General features: G+C 37.3%; 1 protein-coding gene across 27 annotated transcripts in view; it reads left to right on the top strand.

Annotated features, from left to right (window-relative positions):
- Nucleotides 1-19,768, top strand: part of LOC114486617 (uncharacterized) — a 323,771-nt gene that overhangs the window by 212,656 nt on the left and 91,347 nt on the right. For 14 of the 27 annotated variants that reach the window (XR_008617884.1, XR_008617910.1, XR_008617908.1 and 11 more), the window contains 3 exons: nt 5,626-5,761; nt 6,277-6,511; nt 15,333-15,490. The exons of 1 other annotated variant lie outside the window; for it this stretch is intronic. Coding sequence is in view for 6 of the 26 variants with exons in the window: in XM_055086208.1 (XP_054942183.1) it covers nt 86-147; nt 786-897; nt 5,626-5,761; nt 6,277-6,391 (425 nt within the window). In the remaining 20 variants the exon portion in view is untranslated. 12 more of the 27 variants (XM_055086208.1, XM_055086209.1, XM_055086212.1 and 9 more) reach the window with 9 other exon arrangements.

Below are 19,768 nucleotides of genomic sequence, written 5' to 3' on the forward strand. Positions count from 1 at the left end.
AGCACTAAATGATGTCAAGGGGCAGAATATCTAGGATTCTTTCAGCCTTCCACTCATGATAGAAAAATGGCCGCTGTTTCTACAGTAATCGTATCCTCATGGCAGCATCTGAAGCAGGAAGAAAGGGGGCAGAAAAGAAAACTCTCGGTAAGACATTCTCTTTTTGTCCTGAGGGACACTACTGCATTTTAGGTTTACTGGGGCCTGAACAAATATAATTTTGGGGATCTTCTTTAAGAAAGACAGGATAATATTAAAAATACAAAATTAGGCATAGAGTCTTGGCTGGGGTCGTTGTGAGTATGGGGCCCTAGGCTGAAGCTTCATTAGCTTCCAAGTAAATCGTATCTGTTGAATTTCCTGTGCTGTCTCTGTGGCTGAACTGAGTCATGTAGTCACTCCTGGCTACAAAGAGCTTGGGAAAATGAGTATCTGGAACTTGCAGCAGCTAACTTTGGAGATAGGTATCTAAGACTAGGGAAGAAGGGGAGAAGAATGGCTGTTGAATGAGGACCAATTTGTTTCCACAGATGTCTATCATTGGAATGTTTATGCATAGCCAGAGGTATAGACTCACAGTATAAAACATGGCTGTTTTTTTAAGTAATTATGTGGATGGGTGTGGTAAGATGAACAGTATCCCCCCCCAAATTTGTCCACCTAGAATCTCAGTATGTGAATTATTTGGGTGTAGGGTCTTTGCAGATGTCACTAGTTAAGGACCTTGGGATGAATTATAATGGATTTAGGGTGGGCCCTAAATCTAACGACTGGTGTCCTTTCAGAAGAGGAGAGATACACAGGCACACAGAGAAGGCCACGTGAAGATGGAAGCAGAGATTGGAGTTATGCTGTCGCAAGCCGAGGAATGCCTGCAGATACCAGAGGCTGAAAAAGGCAAGGAAGGATTCTCCCCTAGAGCCTTCAGAGGGTGCATAGCCCTGTTCACACCTTCACTTCTGGCCTTTAGCTTCTAGAATGACGAGAGAGCAACTTTCTGTTGCATTAAGCCACCCAGTTTATGGTTATTTGTTATGGCAGCCACAGGAAACGAAGACAACGGTGTAGGGTGGTTATCAGAAGGTGCTGCTGGTGCCACTGCAGGATTTATAGGAGGAGTTTACCAGCAGGCTGAGTCACAGATACAGGATGAGAGTCAGGTTGGTGTATTGCTTGATGGTCACGATGAGGCACTGGAACTTCAGAGCTAGGAAGAGGTCGTGTGAAACCCAGACAAGAGAGTAGAGAATATGAGACAGGAGGACACGTACTCTTCCATCCAGACAACTAATCCCTAAGCATTTCTACCTTTTGCTGTCTGTCCATAAATGCTCTGCATCAGAAATGTCCCTGTCCTCTCACTCTTGCCTAGGTCACTCACTTGCTTAATTCACTGTATCAGTTTCTCTCTGTGAAACGAACGTGGAAGGCACCCTGCTCCTTTTAGGCCTTCCGGTCACTGGTGTGGAGTGCTGTGTTTGTGGATGTGTGTGTGTGTGTGTGTGTATGTGTATGAGTGTGTGAATACAGTGACGTTCACAGTTTTCCAGTTTTAGATATTAAGTGATAAAAGCAGAATCTCTGTCTCTTGGTTTTCTTTTCTGGTAGAATACTCTTGAAGTTATCTCAGAAGCGCTTAAGTGAAATTGATGGCATGTAATGTATATCTTATGGAGTATGAGCTTCAGAAAAATAAGAGACACTGATATTTAAATTCTTATGAGTCTTCTGTATTTAAATACAGTAATTTAAAAAACCTGTTATTTGGGGACAATGAGGTATTTCACATTTATTTATTTTGGACAGAAAGGAAATCAGCTCTTCTGAAGGACCACGATTTCGAATTCTGTATTGTTTTGCTGTGAACACACCATAAATGTACATACACGTCCATGAATTCTTATATAGACTGTATCTTTTCCTTGATGACTCAGTGTCAATGTTATGCACATCCATTACTGTCCTGTGCTGTAGTGTGATGTTCTAGGACCTCTTTCCTAAATGCCCTGGACAATCACGTTGCTGAACTGTTGCCCTCTTCTCTTGCTATGAGCCCGCCAGCTGCGCTTCTGGTAGTTGCCAGCACACTTTCCTCTACCAAAATGCTGTTTTTCTTCAGCGTGCTGTTTCTAATGCACTGTGGCCTGGGAATCCAAATAACACAGCTTGTTAGACGTGATCTTAATGTAAGAATAAATGCCCCCAAGCAAGCATCTGTGTCCCCCAAGTGAGTTTCTTTGGGAATCTATTCTTCGAGTTAGGTGTAATCAGTTTTAGTGCATGGATGGCCAGAGTAATTTTTTCTCTGCTTCTGAACACTCAGATAGATCCAGCTGGCCGATGAGGTGCTTGACAACATCCAGCCAATTCTCGGGAGGAATTGTTTTCTCCCCCTTTACATTGTTTTCCACGTCCTAAGTTATTTTAAAATATGATATGTGTGTTCTTGTTCATTTTCAGATATTGATGGGATACTATTAACTGGAGGAATAATTCTTTACTTTTAAAGCCTCCATCTTGGGGAGTTACCTTGGCCAACCTTTGGATAATGATAACGTGTGGTTTATTCTGGGCTGGTTAAGAGTCTGTGTTGTTAACGACTGACACGCAGCCACCATGTGTATCAAAACCGGGTTAACTAGAGAGGAAAAAAACTGCGGGAATAACCTGATTGTGCCAAGAAGTCATATTTTAAACGTACAGCCAGCCCTCTATAACCGCGATTTCCTTATCTGCAACTTCAGCCAACCAGAACCTGTGGATACGAGAGCCACTGCACTACACCACTTTATGTAAAGGACTTGAGCATCCCCGGACTCTTTTTTTTTTTTTGTATCCACGGAGGTCCGGGAACCAATCCCCCCGCAGATACTGAGGGGCAACCGGACTGTACATAGAAGTAGCAGAAGTCACAGGAGAAGAGCCATTGTTTCCTAGGATGTCACGTTGCTTGTGAGTCAGGTTGCAGAAGGTCTTTGCATCTTGAGAAGACATTTAAGTCAAAATGACAAGAGTAGGAATTTTGAGGTCCAAATCAGTAAGGCATTTGGATGATAGTCATTTGATTTAAGGCAGGCGAGTCTTTAAGCAGACCTTGTTTCTCGTAGGTCCTTTTCAACTGCATTACATGCAAACGCTTGCTGTGAGAGAGTAAATGGTGAAGGGCATGGAATACGTATAAGACTTGGAAGAGCCAAGTGGAAGGAGTCACAGTCTTTAAAAATAATGCAGGTTTAGGAAAATGAGTGCCTCTGTAAATCCCTGGAAAACTCGATGACGATTCTAACTGCAGATGGGCTTTTAAAACAAGTGTGTGAGTTTGCGGCTGCTTCTCAACTCCCAAGTGGACGCTAAAAAAAAAGCCTCTTTCTCAATTTCCTGTGCTTGTGCCTTATTAAAATTATTCTGTCGCTCTGACCCCCGCCCCCGTTTCTTTCTTCTTTTCACATCTGTGTTTGTGTGGGGAGGATGTTACCCACAGTTCCCGGCCATGAGGAATGCATGAAAGTCATGAAGATGAGATGGTGACCCAGCTACAGCGTGTGTGAAATGAGTGACGGGAAGAGAGAGGGAGAGAGCAAGCCGTGGTGCAGGGTTATGAGTTGTACAGTTATTTCTAGCTTTGAATTGTTTCCAAATCTCATACATTCACAGACGGCCTCGCCAAAGCCCACAGCTGTCACGCATTTTCAACAGATTCCACAGGGCCTAGATGAGGTTTGAAGGCATTCCTTTGCTCTTACACATTAGCTGAAAGGAATTACCGTAACATCTGATATTGTGGAAGTGGGATCTTTGCCATCCTGACCTTGCCCAAAGCAGTCCGGAAATAGGGGTCCAAGAATGTATTATCTCATACGGCCTCTAAAGGTCACTGGGGGCCCCTCGGGGGCATTCCAGCAAAACCCACGCACCCAACATGCTCTGCTTTTGGAGAAACTGTGCTGCTTTGTGTGGACACCGTGGGCAGACACGTGTTCCCATTGTTATTTGGATGTTTGTCATGGGGAAGGCATGTTCCACTGGAGAGATTCCCAGCTGTCAGTAATGTGCTGATACACCACAGCCAATCATCAGAGGGCGAGCCAAATAAACAGGATGTTCACAATGTGTGTGATTGCATGAGTGTGTAGCAAAACTTCTGCCCATTTCACAGCCTCATAATGGGATTGACTTGCATTGCTTAAGCTGCATCTGTCTGTTTAGGGTAGAAACACGTAAACACCATGGAAACAATGTGTTAGAAAGCCCTTTCTTTGCCTGTGTGTGCTGTTGGTATGATGGGATGAAATCTGTGTAAACTGGGAATGAATGTTGCTTCAGTGTCATGAGTTTACTTGCTGGGAAGTGACTTCAAGTCATCCAAACACAGAGGAGAGGAAATGATCCGATCATCAGTGGCTATTGTGGATCGACCAAGGGGCTGAGTCTCTACGGCTATTTTCACGTAGCGCTGGAGTCATCTTCATCCTTTCTTCTTGTAAGCCACTCTTTAGTTATTTATGTAAATGTACGGAAACAAGTCTGTTTGGAAATGCTGCTACAGTTAACTGTTAGTGTCTAAACATACTTGCGAGGCAGCAGTTTGGGAAGGGAGAGTGGGGGGCTTCTTTCAACATTCACGTACAGAGTGGGTTCTTTGAAAAATAGCATTAAGTATCCCGTTAGGTGTCAGACCACTTACTCCTCTGGGTATGCAAATCCCCTTTGCCCAAGTTGGTACATTGATTCACGATAATAAATAGTAAGGTAACATTTATTGCAGATTTCCTGTGTGCAATAGGAACTCTTCTAATTCTCACAAAAAACAAATAATGTTCATGTTATTATTATTCCTTTTCTAAAGATAGGGAAGCTAGGGTTCCCAGAAGTTAGTAGGCCTGCCTAAGATTATAGAGCTAGTGAGAGCAAGTATAGAACCCATGCACTTAACCGCTCCTCTGTATGACCCTCGTGTGTCTCTGCTTTATGTGAAATCTGATTCTGTTGCAGCCTCTGATGTTACGTGCCATTGAAACGTGACTCCTTGTATCTTTTTGAACAGGATTGACGTACAGAGATAATTTTGCTATTCTAGGGTCTATTCATTTAGAACACTTCACCAACCTAGCAGGTCAAAGGCTGAGGACCAAAGCATGAAGCCTTGGTGATTATTTTTCCTATTTTGATCTTTTAATTATGGTTGTTACACGCTGCTTTTGAAACTCATTGCCCAAAATGTGCTGATTTAGGCCAAACTCACGTGTCAGGATGCCATCTTTGAAAAATTTTCACACTCTTTCATAGTTTTTATGTGATAACATAGTAGGAAAAAGAAGGTACAGAATATGTGTGCTTATTTCAGTCTATGAAAGTTTTAAAAACTTGTACTATGATATCAGCTAGCAGAAGACAGTACAACATAGTGGTTAGGGCACAGGCTCTGGACTTCCATTCCTTACTATCTTGTGACCTTGGGAAATTTAACTGATGTCTCTATGCCCTTTCTTTCCCCCATCTGTGCAATAAATTGTAGGGAAATAATAATCATCTTGTAGGATTGTTGTTAAGATGTAATGAGAGGATACATGTAAAATGTGTAATATGCACTTTCCATAACCCATCTTTGTATTATTTTTCTCCAAGGTTCTCATCACAATCAGACACACTGGATTATATTTGTTAAATGTTGTCTCCCTAAACTGGAACATAAGCTCCACAAAACTGGGTGTGTTTTGTTCTCCGCTGTATCCTCATTGCCTAGACCAGCAGCCTATACTAGGTAGGTCCTCACAAATATCTGTTAAATAAATGAATATTAGTTATTATTATTATTACTATTATAATCATGTTTCAGACTCAGATACCATGCTTTTAAAAAATTCTCAAAATACTGTTTAGGTTTGCATAGTTACTGAGAGGCTTCAGATATATTTGATATGTAATCATAGAATTTAATAACTTATAGAAACATCAGAACATATTGAGTTTAACCTCTTCAGTTTATGAGAGAACTTAAAATATCCCGTGGCCAGTGATACTAAGTGATGTTCCCTCAGTCAGGAATTACCTAGTGGCAGATAAAATCTGGCATTAAAGGCCTGTGACACCCAATGCAGTACTCATTCTTCTGTGTCCCACTGACTTCTAATTTGGGTACCAACATGGCTCTCGCCTCTCAGTGGACCAAGCCTCAATCCAGGTGAAAACTCAGGTCCTATTTCATCATCGTGTGTTACTCCAAACTTCTCATCACCTTGGTTGATTGATCATTGCTGTCTTCCGCGTTTTTCACAGTGATGGAATTTCTTATTTGGATGATAAAGTGTGCTTTAGTCACCTGTCATATACAAAGATGGCTGAGAATTACAAGGGGCCAGGGGGAGCGGCTCCTCTCCAGATCACTTCGTGAAAAGTGGTGCACTTTTTATCAGCTCTATTTGGAGTCCTTCCCTGGGTTTTGAGATCTCCAGGATGTTCCATCTGGGGAGAAAATCACTTCCAACTCCAGAGCTATCTAGGGGAAAAGAAGGTATGAATTCATCCAACAAACATTTATCAAGTGTTTGCAGTATGGTAAGCAATGTGTATGCGTGTGAGTGGAGTTTACAGATAAGTTTTAATTTGCATCTTTCCTCAAGGAGTTTACAATCTAGCTGAAAACAATTATCCAAAATAAATCCTATAGTACGTAACATTGACAATAGTTAGACCACGAAGAGTGAAGATGAAAATAAAAATTTGAAGGAGCTTAGAGAAGGGAAAAAAAAAATCACTTCCGGGGGTGAATGGATGTCCTAGTAAGAGGCAACATCTTAAATAGACTATCGTGGATCGGTAGTATTCTTCAAAGTTCATGCATCTTAGGTGAAGTATACTTTGAAGTTGATTACTTAGGGTCTGTTTTACCTCACGACATTTTATATTCTCATGTATGCCATGTAATAGACACATCTATATGCAACATAATGCAACCACAATAGCTTATTTCTCAAAAAGAGGCGTTTATTAGAGGTATTATTACATATTTTTTTGCATAGCCACAATTATAAACATTTACTTGAGTTTATGAATGATAGTATACTCCTAAAAGAAAAAAATATCGTATCTTGCACATACACATGTACAATATTTGGAGTATCTGTACATAGCTAAGAATTAAACAGACCCTTTTTGGACATCGATGATTTGACTCACGTAACTGATTACGGTTGAAACACAAAAGGTCTGCAAACCGAAGTCAACTATGATGTAGCGCGGAGTACTAAAGGGACCCAGGAGCTGAACCTATGACTTTTACACTAAAAGTCCCAGAAAACATTTACAATTTCCTCCACAGACTTTTTTTTTTTTCCCTTGTGGGTGTATCTTTCTACTTAAAATAATTGTACTGCATTTATTTTAATAGTTGATCTCTTTCCTGATCCTTATTTTCAAAAGTAAATATAATGGTGGTTAAGTAAGTATTTTTTAATAACTTTATTGGAGTATAATTGCTTCACAATGTTGTGTTAGTTTCTGCTGTGCAACAAAATGAATCAGCTATACGTATACATATATCCCCATATCCCCTCCCTCTTGCGTCTCCCTCCCACCCTCCCTATCCCACCCCTCTAGGTGGTCACAAAGCATTGGGCTGACCTCTCTGTAGCTATGCAGCTGCTTCCCACTAGCTATCTATTTTACATTTGGAAGTGTATATATATCAATGCTACTCTCTCACTTCGTCTCAGCTTCCCCTTCCCCTCACCGTGTCCTCAAGTCCGTTCTCTACGTCTGCATCTTTATTCCTGCCCTGCCACTAGGTCCTTCAGTACCGTTTTTTTTAGATTCCATATACGTGTGTTAGCATACGGTATTTGTTTTTCTCTTTCTGACTTACTTCACTCTGTATGACAGACTCTAGGTCCATCCACCTCATTACAAATAACTCAATTTCGATCCTTTTTATGGCTGAGTTATATTCCATATTAGATGCCACATCTAAATAAGTATCTTTAGTTTTGCTAAATATTTTACAATGCATTAAGTGCTACATGTTAACTAAAATTTGAAAGTTCTTTTTTTATTGAGGTATAATTGACATAGAACATTATGTTAGTTTCAGATGTACACCATAATAATTCGATATCTGTATGTATTGCAAAATGATTATCACACTATGTCTTGAAAGTTTTGGCTAATTTTATTAATTAAACCGTATGTTATATTTTCTTTTGACCCAATCAAAAATTTAAAAAAAAATATGATTTATAGAGGAATGAACAACAAGAATGTGATTTGCCTCAGTTTAGTGCAGTGACGGCTCTTCATTTTCCATCCTTCCCTGCCATTTTGACTTTGCGTGTCCTGCCCAGCAGAGAAGTTGTTGGCTGTGGGCTCTCTGTCCTTAGCGTCCATGCCATTGGCCTGTTGGTTTTCTGACTGTGGGTTGCTCTAGCCACCCATTCTGTTTGCTGGCTCCTAAAGCTACAACTGCAGCCTTAGTTTTTTGTTTCTCATGCAGAACATGCTGACAGATGTGCTCCTGAACATTTTAACCAGCACACTTACTCTGGCTTCTTCTGAAGCTGATGAAATTACCAAATCAATTTTATGCTCCTCTGAAGAACAAAGGGAAGGCAAAACCAGAAAGATGGATCAAACAGAGCCACTATGGAAGATGTCTCAGAGCTTTAACAGAGCATAAGAACAAAGGTGTTCAGTGGCTTTGGGGGGCCATGTTCTCTCATGATGAGAATTGAATGAAAACAGCCTACTCAAAGCCTGTGTACTGTGTCTTACTATAATTAGTTTTTATACTACTATTGGATCTTAGAGCAGATTAGCCATTGCTGTTTGTGCAGACAAGTCAATCAAATTTTTGGAAATATCCTGAGACAGGTTTCCTGAGGTCAGGAAAATATGACTATAGCAAAAAGAACGATGTATTACCAAATATTTATTGAACTGTTATTATGGGAAGGAGACATTTAAATTGTAAATATTTATGCAACACACAGTCCCTGCCCAGGGGACCTTGTACACAGTTGCTGAAACTGGTGTGGAGCCTTCTATGGCTGAAGGACATTAAGAGCATAATCAAAGATAAGAGGGTTTTCCAGTGGCTGATAGAATATTAGATCTGAAAAGGCTTTCAGAAATCATCTACTCCTCCCATCTTATCCTATGCATATGATAACTGTAAACGTGACTTGCTCAAGATCACACAGAAATTTAGCGGAGAGTCAGATATAAACATCTTTCCTCTAAATCTGCTATGTAATTTTTTTCATTATATGGCATATATATTTATACTGATTTAAGCAAGTCAAATGCATTTGAATTTTACTTGTATTAGTTTAGTGCTTATTGTTGATTGTTTTAATTCTAACGGGCTTAATCTGTTTTTCTCTGTGTTGTATATTTTAAGGCATTGGAGAGAGGGCAAGAGAAAAACTTCTCTATTTTGCACTTTAATTTTTTCATTTTTTATTAGTACTAATTTGAAACTTTTCATTATATAAGTAATACATGCTGATGGAATAAAACTAGAAAATATAGATAAGGAAAAAGAGAAAATTAAATTCAATTATAATCCAGTTCCCTAGAGAAAAACACTATTTTATATCTATATCTATATATATATTTTTTCTTTTGCAATAAAAAAAGGGATCACATTTAACCTACTATTTTATACTTCATTTCTTCATGTAACTATTACATGGGCCTTTTTCATGTGAGTAAGTGTGTTTAGAATATCACTTTTATTGGGACTGCAAAATGGCCTGTTTTATTCATCTTATATTTTGGACATTTTACTTATTGCCAATTTTTGAACATTTTGAGAACAAATATTTTGTTGTAAATATTCTGAAATGAAGATGCATATAATTACATGTTTATAGGTAATTATTTCCTTTACATTTTCCGAAGTAGAGTTCCTGGATCAAAGGATTCACATATATGCTAGACTTTTGATGCAAAGTGGGACCACCACCAACACCTTTTATTCCTGATTTCAAAATTTGTATGGTAGTTTCTATACAGTGCTGCAGGATTTTAAAATCCGGCAAGGGTAAAGAGGTCTGTGAAAAAAAAACAACAACTCTCCAGCAAGATATGTAAGGTCACAATGGCTTAATATCCACACAACAGGACTATCATTTCCTGAAATATAGTAAATAGATGGTATCGATCAGACACTGATGATAAGGGTTCAACATAGAGGTCTCCTCATCTCTATCCTTCAAAGGCAAGGGGTTGATGATTCTAAATTTAGAGGTGGCATCAGGAGGTGCCTTTGTTACATCTTCATACCTCCTCACCAGAGCTCTCTGACTTACACCTGCTAAATCTGGCATGTAAACTGGATACATGGTTCTCTAAGAACTTGGAAGTCTTCAGATGTTAATTAGAAAGCAAATATTGTTACCGCTTAGAGGACACTGTGATTCTCTTACTACTTGTTTGAGTTCGCTTTCTGTGTGTGATTACTTATTGATATGAGAATAAGTAGTAGTCATTATTTTTCAACTTAGTTTGCTAAAAGCTGCTAGATGTATACAATGAAAATACTAAATTCAGTGAGATTTGCATGCATCTTTTAAAAGTAAGAATATACTTTCTATTATAAAAGCATTTTCAAAAAGAAAAATGCACACACAGATTTATGTCTTGCAGTGATAATCTTTCACATTTTGGTGCTTTACAGAGTACAAACTCTTTGGTTTTCTCCGATAAGAAATATTTGAGCTAGTTTCAAGCATGTTGTTTTGCGATAATGTTCTGAGATAATGGTGTTTTGTGATAATAGTTGTAGAGAGTTTCAAGCACGATGTTGAAGAATAGACATTAACTCCTACCTCTGTTTCTGAAACAGTCTAAACATTCAAGGGAAAATATTATTGCATTTGTTTTATACTATCTGTGATTAAAATTGTTCCTATCATAAATTAAAAAAATATCTCCAAAGGTAAGATAGTTTCCAGCTAAGTATTTTGTGACCTAAGTAAATGTTTATATAACTTTAGATTATACTATAACTCAATTCATAATATTTTCAATAAATACATGTGCAACTATTTTACCATATATCTCAAGTGTGGGTTAGTTCATTCTTTGGAATGGACAACTGTCATTTTCAATTTTTACTTTTTGTTTACAGGTTGTGTTTAGTTTGATGAGTGGATTCTGGGATAGCTCTAGGAAAACTGTTGAAATTTTATCGGTACTTTTGTGGGATAATGGGGATTTTGTACTTCATAACTACACTCATATTATACTAGTAAATATTATTTTGTCAGATGAGCTCAGTCTGCTTTGAAAACAGAGAAGAGGATACTGCAGTACTGAACACAGGACAGGCCTACTTTGATGGAATGGAGAGGAGGGAGGGAAACTTTTAAAAAAGCCTAGAGCATAGATGACTTCCAGCTCAGGGCTGACTCAGGTATTGACTGTTTGCGAGTTCTGGGCAATTATTAGGAAGAGTGAAAGCCCTGAGCACCTGCCTGGGTGGGTGTTTGCCCACGTTAAGAGCCATGTTCCACTTGACCTTGATACTCCCTGTCAACCCAAATATTTGCTCTGGATAACGTCTTTCCTCTGCTTCATCACTTCCTTTCTCTCCTTCAAGTTACAGTTTAGGGCCCACTTCGTCCAGGACAATTTCTCTAACATCCAGTAACCTCCAAACCACCAACATAATTCTGGATCCTCTAGACTACCCATCACTTTTGTAATCATTGCAGCTCCTACTTTTATAGATAGAATATGTGTCTGTGCTGCTTCCCTTATTAAACTATAATCATGCAGCTGAGACCAATTCTAATCTTGACTATGTTCCCTGAAACACTAAACAAAATAGTTACATATCTGAGCATTTCTAAAGAAACGTAGTCCCAAGGGGAGTTTATACCGATTTTTTAACCAGTAAGTTGAAAACATTTCTATTAGTTGGATTAAAAGGACGGAGAGAATAAAGGAGATGACTCTGAGCATTGAGATAGTTCTTGAAGATTTACTTCGTGCTGGACATTATACTGAACTTTTTTTTTTTTTTTAACACATTACCTCATACAATCCTCATCACCACTCTTGGGGGAGATACTGTTAAATTCATTTTAGAGATGAAGACATAAAGAGTTATTTTCTGATGAGCCTCAGAGGATTCAGAGACTTGGTCTAGGACACATAATTAGTAAGTGGAAGGACTGGAACAAGAATACAAAAATGTGTGACAAGTAACATTCTCTTAGCCGATTCTAGCATCTTCATATCCATTTTCTACTGACCTGATTCTAATGATGTAAAGTAATGCTTTCAAACTTCTTTTCTTTTTTTAAACTTTCCAAGCTCTGGCTGGTGCTGAAAGTTGCTATTTCGGTAATTGATTCTACTGTATGGATTGAGAATTTTAGGATGTAGGATCGCACAGTAGGTTCTTTACTCACCTGATCTATAAACATAGGACCATTGCCTTTTTAATCTGGAACGAACTCTAGGGATCAATGTATTCTTTATAGGGATCAATGTATTCTTTAAGTCCACAGGGCTTCTCTGCTTCTCAAAAAATATCCAGTTGAAAACTGTTGTGAAAATAGGAGTCAAAGGTCTTTCTTCTCAGTGTAGGGCTGAAAATATCACGTTATTATTATTAATATTAATATTATATAAATAGAATATTATATTGTCTTTGTAGGCATGCCAGCTAATGCAGTTACTTGGTTGTTATATCTTATATGAGGTAATAGTGACTATTATAAATTTTTTTTCCTTTACAACATGTCACGTATTTTTTCAAATGAAATGTGACTCAGATAGCCAATTCTAGTCAAGTAATGCCTAAATTGTAATATTTTACAATGTTAAACACAGTTTCCTACCAGCATGGTATAGAATGTAATATCTTTTTGAAATACTACTCATGGAGAAAAATGTGATGGTTGCAGAAATATGTCATCAGAGACTAAGCCAAATTAACCGACACAATAATTTCCTTCCAAATGCAAACATGCTTAACTTAAAAGAAAGATCTGCTTCATGATGTTATAAACATATCCTTCTCTGGAGCAGGCTTGATAATTAATGCCACATATTCATGGTGAGAAATATATATGAGTTTGGTCATAAATGTTCTCATGCATTTTAAATGTCAATAAAATGAATAGCCTTTATTATTTCCGAATGATAACTTGTTCCTAGACACTGCTACTTTGCAGGGGATAATGACTGCATTGGCACATAATGAAATATTACAGGAACATGCCTTAAGCATTTGTAAGACACACCCTTAGCTCTGAATCAATGCAGTAAAAGCAACATATAAGGGCACCAGGAATATGCTTGAGGAAATCCAACCCCTGCCCTTGCTTCTACTTCCACTCTCATAAATCAGTCTAGGTGAATATCTTAAGCTCAGTTAGGAAAAAAAATTTTAAAAGACAATGCTCCTCTTTCTTTGGCTTGCAGGACCAAGTGCTCTATTCATGGTCACCCCTGCTTTCTAGACACAGCTTTTGTTTGTTTTTCAGAAAATCTCCAAGGGCTTGACTTCTGTGGGCAATTTTGTTCCACATTAAGAGAGAAGGACTTATATGTATTCTTACTTCATGGCACATTAAAAACATGTGAGGCTGATGCAATAGTAATGGATAAGAGCAGTTCGTTTGTGTGATGGGAAGAATTATCTACTGAATAGAAAATTAAAAATAGGACTTCTGATTTCAGTTCCAGCATCTAAAGGGCTTGGAAGTGGTCACTCCCGTCTTTACAATGATAATGCTAAATACACTAAAAATGGATGACTTTCCTTGGACCCATCAGAGAATAGAGGCTGCAGGGCAAACTCCCACTTTGAATTTTGGCAAGATGGGCAAATCCAGAGTCACAACTGAGATCTACTCACCTGGACTGGACGTTGCTGGTGCCATAATCTGGTAGTGACACTTACATGATAATTTTGAGGAAATTCTGGAGGCTGAATATGAACTAGGATGAGAGTGAGAAACTTGTGGGACTGCAGCTTTACGGGTCTCTGGTGAGCTTTAAGCTCCAGGAGCCCAACTCGTCTCACAGTGAAGATCTAAGAGAGATCCTTTTGTGGCTTTGGTATGGAAAGGGGAAGAGTAATCTTGGTGAAATATTCCCAGAGAGTTGTCCATAACAAAGGCATATGCTTGAGGAGCAAAGACGTTACCAGAGCCTTATCCCAGCTGGGGGAAGGGCATCCTTACTCCAGCTAGTTTTCTGGTGTCAACTAAGGGGAACAAAAGTTATACCATGAAGAAGCACTTGTGAGGGTCACAGCCCAGGGACCCAGGCATACTAAAAACTGAGACTTAATGTTAAGACTACATAATGCTCCCTTCTCCCACACTTTATCACCACACCAACCAGACTCCAATGTAGTGATAGTGGCTTATAATGCAAAGAGCTGTAAAATGCGGACTGTCTCTGAAGAAGAGTACGTAGGGAAGATAAAAACAAGTATACTAGAGGAAATTGAATACTCTGGCACCTACATTTACAGCAAACATTAGTACAACATGTCTGGCTTTCAAAAAAAATTACCAGGCATGCCAAAAAGCAAGAAAAACACAGTCTAAAGAAAAAAAGCAAGAATCAGAATCAGATTTGGGTATAGCACAGATGTTGGAATTATCAGAATTTAATATAACTATGATTAATAAGTTAAAGACTAAAGGAAAAAGCAGACAACATGCAAGAACAGATGAGTAATGTAAGTGAAGAAATGGAAACTATAGGAAAGAATCAAAAGGAAATGTTAGGAATCAAAGACAGAAAGGCAGAGTGTCTTTGATGCACTCATCAGTAGATTGGGTGTGCCTGAGAATAGAGGTACTGAGATCCAAGATAGGTCAATACAAATGTACCAAATTGAAACATAAAGGGGAAAAAAAAATCCCAGAACATCCAAAAACTATGAGACAACTGTAAAATTGTAACATATGCTTAATTGGAATACCAGGTGGAGAAGAAAGAAACAGAAGAAATATATGAAGTCATAATGGCTGAAAACTTTCCAAAATTAATCACAGACACTTAATCACAGATCTAGGAAGCTCAGAGAACACCAAAAGGGAGAATTACTGCATGCTCCCTCCAAAAATATCAAGAAACTACACCTAAGCATATTGTATTCAAGCTGCAGAAAATCAAAGGCACAGAGAAGAATCTTGAAAGAATCTAGAAGAAAAAATACACCTGACTTATAGATGAACAAAGATAAGAATTATAGTGGTCTTCTAGTCAGAAACCATGCAAATAACAAGAGAGTGGAGGGAAATATTTAATGTTTCGAGGGGAAAAAAATCAATATGTAATTCTATTCCAATACAATCATTCTTCAGGAGCAAAGAAGAAGAAACTTGCTCAAACAAAACTCAAGGGACTTTATCACCAGCAGAACTGCCCTGAAAAAAATGTGAAAAGACATCCCTCAGGGAGAAGGAAAATGACATGGGTCAGAAACTCAGAACTACATGAAGAAAGGAAGTGTGTTGGAGAGGTAATAAATCAAAGTAAAATGAAGTCTTTTACTTTTCTCATTTTTAATTGCACTAAAAGATAATTTTGTTTAAAACAGTAATAGTAACAACGTATTAGGTTATTATGGCATATGGATAAGTGAAATGAATGAATAAGTGAATGAGACTTAGTCTCATAAGGAGGGAGGAATTGGGAATAACTGCATTACATATACATGAAGCGGTATAGAGTTATTTGAAGGTGGATTTAGATGGGTTAAAAATGCATATTTGAAATTCTGTCAACTACTAAAAATATTTTTAAAAGGAGTATAGTTGACATGCTAAAAGAGGAGAAAAAATGGAACCATGAAATGCTCACCTGAAACTGGAAAGGCTTAAAAAGAGGGGAATAAGGGGCTTCCCTGGTGGTGCAGTGGTTGAGAGTCCGCCTGCCAATGCAGGGGACACGGGTTCGAGCCCTGGTCTGGGAAGATCCCACATGCCACGGAGCAACTAGGCCCGGGAGCCACAACTACTGAGCCTGCGCGTCTGGAGCCTGTGCTCCGCAACAAGAGAGGCCCGCGCACCGCAATGAAGAGTGGCCCCCACTTGCCACAACTAGAGAAAGCCCTCGCACAGAAACGAAGACCCAACACAGCCATAAATAATTAAACAAATAAATTTTTTTTAAAAAAAGAGGGGAATAAGAAGAAACAAAAAACAAATGCAATAATTAGAACAGTTAAACATGGTAGATGTTAATAATCACTTTAAATGTTTATATACATCAATTAAAAAGACAAATTGTTGGAGTGAATTAAAAAATAAACATGAAATTGTATCAGTAAGATAATGGTATCTGCTGTGACAAATAGTCTTTACGATTTCAATGGCTTAACAGAATACGAGCTTTCTTCTTGCTCACATAAAAGTCGATCAGGTATTCCTAGGTAGTGTTAGGGACCAAGGTCTTCTACACGGTGTCAGGGACCAAGGTCTTTCTATCGCATGGCTTCATCTTCTCTAGTACTTCATAGATTATGCATCCAGGTGGTACAAAGGGGAAAGAGAGAGCAAAGGGTAAGAATTTACAGATGTATAATTCACAATTTTTTTTCCAAAACAACGTTGAGAACGACAACTTAAAAGACATTTATATATTTGAAAGGGAAGGTATAAACCACTAAGGCTTAGAGGAAGATACCCTATGAACAACAATTTACAGCGCTCTGTTACCTAAATGTAAAGTATAATCTCTAAAATGAAAATGTAGTATTTTGGATAAATTTGCCAAAGAAAACTTGAGATTTAAAGAAATGTGGAAGAAAAGCACTTGAGTCATGCTTAAAGAAATTATTTGGACAATTTCTGGAAACCAGTTTTAATAATTTTTTTTTAATTTGGCAAAAAAAGTTTTATGTTAAGTGTTAAAAAAAATGGACCAATTTGGTTAATGTCTAAACCTAAACTGGTTTAAATGAAAAATGCTCTTCTAAAATGCTAACCTCTCTTCTAAGTTTATGACCCTTTGTTTCCATTCAGTCACCACATATTTCCATATGAATGGTCTAGAAGATAATTAAACTCATATGTCCAAAATTTAAAAGCAAAATAAAACATCAGGGCCTCCACTAAAAGAACTTCCAATATTGTAAAGAGAGAATAAAGATTATTCAGTCAATTCATTAGATGTCAGGAAAGGAGAGGAGAACAAACAAAAAACAAAAATGACACAACAGCACAAAATGATAGTGGGGAATCCAAGTATACTAAAAACATCCTAGATGCAAACTGATTAAACATAGACCAGTTAAAGCACAGAGATTTTAGTTCTTATTTTTAATTTATGTACTTCTTTGCAAGAAACAGTAAAGCAGTGACACAGAAAGGCTGAAAGTAAACAAATGGAAAAATATATTAGGCAAATACTATATTAATATCACACCAAATGGACTTGAAACCAAAAATAAATTACTAGAGATAAAGAGGATCATTTTATAATGATAAATCTACTACTTCCCAAGAATATGTAGCAGTTTCAACCTGTGTGCAACTAACAGCACATCCTCAAACACATGAGGCAAAATTGAAATAATTTCAAGAAGAAATTAACAAATCCAGGTAGAAGCTTCTAACACAATTCTGTGAAATACTGGTATCAAGCATATAAATTTAATACATATACAGACAGATTGAATAACACAATTAACACATTTAGTCTAATGTATATTTACAAAATCTCTCACCCAACAATACAGAGTAGAGAGGTCATTCTTCAAACACTCATGAAACTTAAACAAAAGTTGACTCTAATACCAGGTTACAAAGCCAATCACAACAAATATCAGTGAATCAATATGATATTGTCTGATCATAGGCAATAACATTACATTACAATATATTTTGTATAGATTGATATAACATATAATTTGAATTTTAAAGCAACACTCTCCAACATATTTCATGGATGTAATAATGATGATGTTTAGATGATGATGAAGGTGACAGCCAATTTCAGTAGAGTGCTTGGCATGGGTTATGTACTGTGTCATGTGCATTATATATGTGTTGTAAAGCCCTAGCAGTAGGTTCTACTGCTATTATTATTTTGCTGATGAGGAAATTAAAGCGTAGATCTAATGAAGGATGGAGCTAAGACTGAAAGCCCAGATAATCTGACTTCAGTTACTATGCTTTAAACCATGACAATGTGAAGAAATAAAAATGAAAGTCAGAATTAAGCAGCGATGAAACACTACATATCAAAACTTGTGGAAGACAGTTAAATGGTTTGTAGGGAGTTTTATCTTAAATTCGTACAATAGTGTTGAAGACATATTGAAAATGAATGTTCTTTCTATGAGTTCGGCACCAAAAGTTAGAAAGAGAAAAGCAAAGTACACTCAGGAAGCAAACTCAGGGTATAAACTCAGGAAATAAAGAGGACAGAACGAAAACATTAATTAAATATAAAACAAAGAAGCATAGACCTAAAATCTGTTTCTTTGAAAGAAATTCTTCTGACAAAGCTGATTTTAAAATAGGCAATACAAGGGACTTCCCTGGTGGTCCAGTGGTTAAGACTTTGCCTTCCAGTGCAGGCAGTGAGGGTTCAATCCTTGTTTGGGTAGCTAAGATCCCACATGCCTCGTGGCCAATAATCAAAACATAAAACAGAAGCAATATTGTAACAAATTCAATAAAGACAAAAAAAAAAAGGTCCACATCAAAAAAATATTTTAAAAAACTTATTAAAAAACATAAAGTAGGCAGTACAAAGATTATGAATAAAAAAGGACCGTGTGTATATGTAGAATACAAATATGAAACAAATATTAAAATATTATAAATTTTATATAAATACTTGAGTGAACTGGCCAGTTTTCAAAAAAACTGTATAATACGAAAATTGATAGAAAATAAATGTAAAAAAGTTAATCTAAAACCATTGTCGCTTACTTGGTAGACAGGAACCTGCCCACAATATGGGCACAAAACGAAGCAGTTCTTCAGTGTAGGTTGTACTAAATTTTCAAAGGTTAGATACCATCTATTTTGGGCACACTTTCAAAAATTGAGGAGTATGGAAGGTTCCCAACTTACCAAAGTCAGAGAGAAATAGAGAGAGAGAGGAAGAAGAAGTACAATATGGGCCAATGTCTTTTGTAAGCAGAGATGCAAAAACTCTAAATAAAACCGTAACCCAAATTAACGAATATTATATATTTCTATAAAATATATAACATCTGATTTTCAAAACGTGCAGATGAGTGTTTTATAATTGACACACTTAAATTGCTTTCAGTAACAAAGTTGCCTAATGATGAAAACTTTGCCAAACATCTGTTTTCAAAATTTTGTCTTGATAGCAGGAATTATTTTCCAAAACAATCATTTTCTCACTTCTTATTCAAAATGCCTCTTTTACGTTGGGACATATTAAGGGTGTGTGTGTGTTTAAATTCTGCTAAGCAGGCATTTTTAATCATCGAAAAGTTCAGAAATTTGGAACAGCTTTTTTATAAGAGAAAAACATATAACTCATCTTCACATTCGCCAACTTTTTAAAAAACTTTACCATGAGACAACCAGTCTCCTTTTGGTACTTAAGATTTTCATGTCAACTTCTCATTTTAGTACAAATTATTGTAAATATATTTCTGCTCAATGTAATACAATCCCGAAATTTACTATAATGTAATCTCTAAATCCCTCTGATCTATAGGTTTAATGATGGAACCAATTTCAATCTGTATATTAAAAACTAGTAAACTTAGTTGCTTTCCTACTTCTTTAATTAAAAATGAATGTAAAAG

The sequence above is a fragment of the Physeter macrocephalus genome, chromosome 7 (genome assembly GCF_002837175.3).
Source record: "Physeter macrocephalus isolate SW-GA chromosome 7, ASM283717v5, whole genome shotgun sequence".
NCBI lineage: Eukaryota > Metazoa > Chordata > Mammalia > Artiodactyla > Physeteridae > Physeter > Physeter macrocephalus.